This window comes from Diplodia seriata (assembly GCF_021436955.1).
Source record: "Diplodia seriata strain FDS-637 chromosome Unknown scaffold_7, whole genome shotgun sequence".
In the NCBI taxonomy this organism is placed as follows: Eukaryota; Fungi; Ascomycota; class Dothideomycetes; order Botryosphaeriales; family Botryosphaeriaceae; genus Diplodia; species Diplodia seriata.
Genome location: NW_027117314.1, coordinates 174,071 through 180,070, shown reverse-complemented (window position 1 = coordinate 180,070; position 6,000 = coordinate 174,071). Strand labels below are relative to the sequence as shown.

The window sequence follows — 6,000 nt, the reverse complement described above, 5'->3', positions numbered from 1 at the left end:
ATCATCTCGCCATCAGCTGCCTCCCCCCGTGTTTTGCAAACCTTTCCCCACGAACACTTGCCGAAATGAGAAATGCACGATCCTCGCTGTTGTCTGGAGAATGTGTTGAAGGCCAGCTTACACTTTGGACGGTCGGGTCACGCGAGCTGCGATGCAAGGGACAGAGCCACTGGTTCCACCCGCCCCGGAACTAGCACCGAACAATCTTCCCCGCATGACCCGCAGAACACGACCCTGAGACTGCCGACACGCTAACTCCATCAAGTAATACCGCAGTACTCAACGGCGCGCTAACCACTCCACGCCATGGTTGCTTCTCTATCCAGGTGCACCACTTCTCTGCGTGACAACGCTATAAGGGCCTCAACGCCCGCAAACCCGCTACCAGCTGCATCTAACAACCACCAGTCACTCGTTTACAATGCACAAAAACTACCTAATTTTCCCAACTCTCCCAATCCTATCCGTCTCGATCCTCCGTCCAACCACGGCACACGCACAAAACGCCTCCGCCTTACCGTCTACCGATAACCACCACCACCTCGCCTCCGGATTCTCTACCAACTCCTCCGCAACATCAATCCACAACACCACCTCACCCACCACCATCACCACGTCCCCTCCCCTCACCAACATGACGACCAACACGACCACCATCCCCCCATCCCTCCCCCCATCCCCACCCCCCGCCCCCCTCCCCCCCTCAGACCCCCACTGCATCGCCGCCCCCACCCGCCACGACATCTTCTTCACGCACCCGACCCTGCCCCACCTAACCTTCGCCATCCACACGCCCTGGATCGTCGCCTACCCCACGCACCTCTCGCGGCACCTCCGCGCAAAAAACTACACCACCATCGCGAACACGTCTCTCGTGGCGCACACGTGCGGGTGGCGGGCGCTTGATTCGGTGACGGCGGCCGTCGTGAAGAGGGGGGATGTGGAGGTGCGAGGGGGGGAGGAGGGGATGGGGATGGGAGATGGGTTGAAGGGGGCGCTGGCGGAGATACGCGGGGTGTTGGAAGACGCGTATCCGTGGGCGGAGATGGTGCTGGTGCTGGTGCTGACGTTGTGGCCGGTGGGGGTGGGGGTGGTGCTGGGGGCGTGGGTGGTGGCGAGTGTGGTGTGGTGTGGAAGGGCGATATGAAGGAGGCAGGAGAACGACAGGGGCGCTGTGGGGGGGGGTAGTAGATAGACGGAAGAAACACTCCGTCTAGCAACGAACGGGTGTCGGTCGGTCGGTCTTGCATTCACGGATAGCTACTTACCTACATACCACACCCATCTCAAACCGCAACAAGCCCCCCTCCCTGATTCCCTCCTTCCCTCCCAAACCAAAACACCACAAACCCCGCAACAACCGCCATCCCATGCACAAACCTCTCCTCCCCGGCAGCCCCCCTCCCGCTCCCGCTCCCGCTCTCCCTCCTCGCCAAGCGCCCCAACTCCCTCAACTCCCCCGCCAGCGCCATCTCCGCCTCAGGCGCGACCCCCGCCATCCACAGCAGCAGCGCCTCCAACTCCCCCAACAACGCCTCCTCCCCCGTCTCCGTTTGCCCCCCGCCGCCGCCACCGTCCCCTATCCCCGTGTCCCCGCCGCCTTCGCCGTCGCCGTTGGACGGGGCCGAGGGAGACAGGGACGAGTGAGACGCGCCACCACCACGACAACCCCCCCAAACAACCCTCGCCGACAGCCTCGCGCGCACGCGGTAAAACGCCTCCGCATCCCCGTCGCGCGCCGCGGCGCCCAGCGCGTGCAGGTGCGGGTGCGTCAGCGGCGCTGTGGTGTCGGCGATGTACTGGCGCCGCCGGCGTCCGCGCCCGTGTTCGTGTCCGGGTTGCCGACCGGGACGGGGACGGTGGTGGTGGATGTCGCTGTTGCTGTTGGGCGGTGTTGTCGTCGTCATCGCCCATGCCCATTTGAACCAGTCGATAGTGCGGCGGAGGAGGGTGGATTGCGGGGGTGGGAGGGCGGTGGAGAGGGTTGTTAGGGATGGGGATGATGGGGATGGGGCTGGTGATGGTGGTGTGTAGGGGGGGAGGGCTGGGGTGGTTGTGGTGGTGCTGTTGCGGCGGGCGCGGCGGGTTGTGTCGTCGTCGTTGAAGCGGACTTGTTTGGAAGGGCGACGGGCTGAAGGGGGTGTGGTCCGTTAGTTTGCTTGCTGGTAGTGGGAAGGAGTCGTCGTGGAGAAAGAAGAGTTGGTTACCTTTGCTTGCGGTCTTTGACTTGGGATGGGGCTTCTCGGTTTTGCTGTCCCTTGTGGAGGAGGTGGTGGTTGTTTTCAGATCGTCGTCGCCCAGCTCGTCGTCGGAGGGAGGCTTGCTCCGTTTGTATGATGGAGGGGCGACCTGGTCCGTATCTTTGGCCGTCGCTTGACCCTTGGATGCAGTACTGAGAGGTTCCAATTTCGGTAATGGCTTGGGCGGGATGGATAAAGCGGGACGGTCCTTAGCCGGTGTGTCGAGGGTCGGAGGAGCACTCGAGTGCCGTATTCTTTCCGGATTAGCTCCAGCAGGAGAGATGCTGAAAGACTTCGCGGCCCTAGCGAGAGGACGAGTCGTAGCAGCGTTCGCAGCTGGTGACGGAGGAGAACCCGCCTTTTGGTATATAGGCGGGATACTGCATTGCCGTTCCTTGACTCGGGACTCGTTCAGCTGGACATCTCTCGGTCGGTCGTTTTTCTCTACCGACTCAACCACAGCTTGCTCTTGCAACTCAGCAACCGTAGCTTTCCTCTCACTCTGTGAATCTGCTGAAGCGGACTTTGTCGGATCACCGGCTCCCTCGGCGAACGAGACCGACTCCTTCGCGAAGAACGATTCCGTCGGCTTATCCGTACTCGAAGCACCCGTCACCTCTTCCTGACCCGAAGGGAGCACAAAGTTCCCCCACGCATTCACTTCGCCGCCTTTACCGTGGTAGAGGGTGTGGAACTCACGGAGCCGTGGCTGCAGACCCCCGTGCTGCACCATCTCACACAGCGCTTGGAGACGGCTGATGGACAGGGATCTCTGAGGCACGTAGGCGCTGAGCTTGGTGGCCTCTGAGAGCGAGTTCAAGGCGAGCAGCACTTCCTGGTTGACGGCGGAGGGCTCGAAGGGGGACTGCTCGGCTTTCGGCATGACCACGACACCGGGCTTCCTGAGGTTGAAACGCAGGCGGATGAGCTCGTCGTCTGACTGGCAGACGTTGCTGCCTCTAAAGGCGAACTGGACCGGCGGTGGCACGTTCGACTGCTGGGAAAAGGAAAGACCCTGGCCTTCGCCATTAACATCGAACATGTCCGGCTCGACGATGAAGTATACGTAGAACTTGGTCGGCCTTTTCGTTGTTTGTGACTTCACCCGGATCGGGAGGCGGAACCAAAAGAGAGCCTCGCGCTTCGATTCCGAGATGTCAAGGCCGAGGTTGAGAACAAGATGTGACCTCCAACTAGAAGGGGAAGAGAAGCCCAGGTATCTGAGCCGTCGTGCCTCGCGGTCATACCATTGCGTCACAACAGGCTCGCTGACGAGCCAATTTTCGTCAAAATTGTGATCAGTCATGATGCAGAATCAGTCGAAACTGGTCAGATTCTATATAGTTATATAAGTCAGCCGGAATACTCTAGCGAAGAACCCGGCCAACAAAGATTGAGATACCACACCCGTACACCGGCCGTGTAGCATCCCAGCTGCCCAAGTCTTCCAAACCACTATCCCGGCAAGTCCCACTCCAAACGGATCTGAGGACGAGGCAGCTCTGGAAGCAGTTCAGCATGCGCAAGAGTCTAGCCTAACCGGCCGGGCAGCTCATTGGAATGGTACAGGAACAACCAGCCTCCGCTCTGCATGTGCTTCAGGGAGCATCCCAGGGGTGTTCAACCGAGAAACTCAGAGGAACGACTCGAGAAATGCTATGGCATCGTGCAGAGCGACGGGAGCTGTGTCGCTGGACCCCAGGTCTGCTGAGATTGCTCTCATTGAGGACCTGGCTCCGCTGATTGACCAAATGGAAAGGGAGATGTCTCGGCAGTTCAACCAGGATCTAGAGCCACGACAGCTCCGAGTCTACAACTCGACAAGCCAAACGCATCCATGGGTTGCACTCGGATCGAAAAGACGGGCCAACTAACCAGCTAAGGTGGTGACCTCGGGGGAGAGCTCGACAAACTTCCGGCCAGGTCAAAACCTGTAGGGGTTGCTGGATGAGCTTCCAACCGAAGCCAAAACCTCAGAAACAACTTCGGAATAGCCGGCCAGGCCCTGTCGCCCAGGAGACAACTCAACGACACTCCAACCAAGGTCAACACCTTAGAGGGGAATCGGTGAGTGTTCAGCTGAAGACACAAGCCCAGAGAGCCGTCCAAAAGACTGCCTGCGACAAATCAGTTGGGGGCGCAGATATAAATAAACCAGCGGTCGGTCAGAGGCAGCCGATGTCGGTCGTCGGGAGACGAGGCTGACGGTGCGAATACGATCCAGGGCAAGCCCAGCGACGCGAGCAAGGAGAGCGATGGAAATATTCGATGCCGGCGTGAACGCGGGAGATGGGCGACGACGGGGTGGGGTGGCGGAGACAGCGAGGTGGCAAGCAGGCGGCAGCGCGGGCGCAGGCGACCGGTAACGACGGCAAGGCGACGGCGACGTAACAACGAAGGAAACGTACGGTGGCGGGGTCAGACACAAGCACCAGTCATGAAGACGGCCAGGCGAGACGTAGGTCGATGCGATGACGTCGGAGTTGATGAAAGATGCGACCGGCGCGGTGTGGAGGAAGAGAGGGAAGAGGAGGGCGAGCGAACGGAAGCGCCAGCTGCTGGGCGTGGCTGGGTACCCGCCCGCTCACGTGTGTGGTCTGTGCGCCCGGACGCGACTTTCCATTCCATGCCGGCGCGTTGCGATACCGGCCTAATTTACCCGATCCAAATTTAGCTTCTCAACAAAGTCGGTTAATTAACCCCCAGCTTATTCCCGTCGGTCCTCGCGTGAACTTGCGCTCTTCTCCACCGTCACACAGCGGGTGACAAAAGAAGCCGACAGCAACCAAACGAAGAGATGCATCTTACATGCTTTGGTACTGGTGCTCTGCACTCTTTTGCGGGTGCCGTAGACTCCGTCATGGTTTGTGTTCTGCTGCTGCGGACTCCAACGCCGCTCACGTCTTGCAATTACTACATGAGGGAACAACGCTGCCGAATAGAGCTATAGTGATGTGGTCTTGGCGCTGAGTATAACACATTCACTTCATTTCCGTCACTCAGCAGGAGACTCCAATGTCATTCAGCCCACAATGACCGAAGCCTTAATACTCCAAGCTTTTTCCGCTTCCAATATTTCCATCATTCGGCCGCTTGCAGCCGGACTGACTGGAACAACCCTCTGGACCTTAGTGATTTCCTTTACAGGTAGATGGTGAAACTGACCCTTCTGGAGACCATTGTAGGAAGCGCGACCTACATGATCTACAACCTCTGCTTCCATCCGCTTGTCAAGTTCCCCGGTGGTGGACGAGTTCCCGCTCTTGAAAAAGGTGGCGCAGCAGTTCGTTCCCAAATCGTTGCTCGATGCGGAGAGGGAATCCCGAGTACTCGGTGCAGCGTGTGACCAGGAGGCTGGAGAACGGCGTCATCACGGGACGATCCGATATCTGGAGCCTGGTGTTTGGCAAGGCGGAAGGCAAGAGCTTGGGCGTCGATGAGATGAACTCCACCGCCTCGATAATCATGTTCTGCTGGTTCTGGGACGATGGCGACGCTGCTTTCCGGACTCACGTACCATCTTCTGATGAATCCCGAAAAGATGCGCAAGCTCGTGGAAGAGATCCAAGAACAGATCCAGAAAGAAGAGGTTTTGACGATTGACAACCTTCGACAACTGAAGTACTCGCAGGCCTGTTTCGGAGAAGGCCTGAGAGGTGAGTGGCTCACCAGCGATGCATCGGTTCTTCGGTCACTGATAAGCCGGGAAGTCTACCCTCCAGTGCCGTCTGGATTGCCCCGTGTTACGCCGAAAGGCGGG

At 59.1% G+C, this 6,000-nt stretch overlaps 1 protein-coding gene across 1 annotated transcript; it reads right to left on the bottom strand.

Annotated features, from left to right (window-relative positions):
* Nucleotides 1–2,449: 2,449 nt before the first annotated feature.
* Nucleotides 2,450–3,546, bottom strand: SLS55_006839 (uncharacterized protein; the record flags this gene model as incomplete). The annotated part of the gene is made up of 3 exons (XM_066778268.1): nt 2,450–2,494; nt 2,641–3,433; nt 3,488–3,546. The coding sequence occupies 3 exons, from the start codon at nt 3,544–3,546 to the stop codon at nt 2,450–2,452; spliced, it is 897 nt and encodes a 298-aa protein (XP_066630705.1).
* Between the last annotated feature and the right edge of the window lie 2,454 nt (nt 3,547–6,000).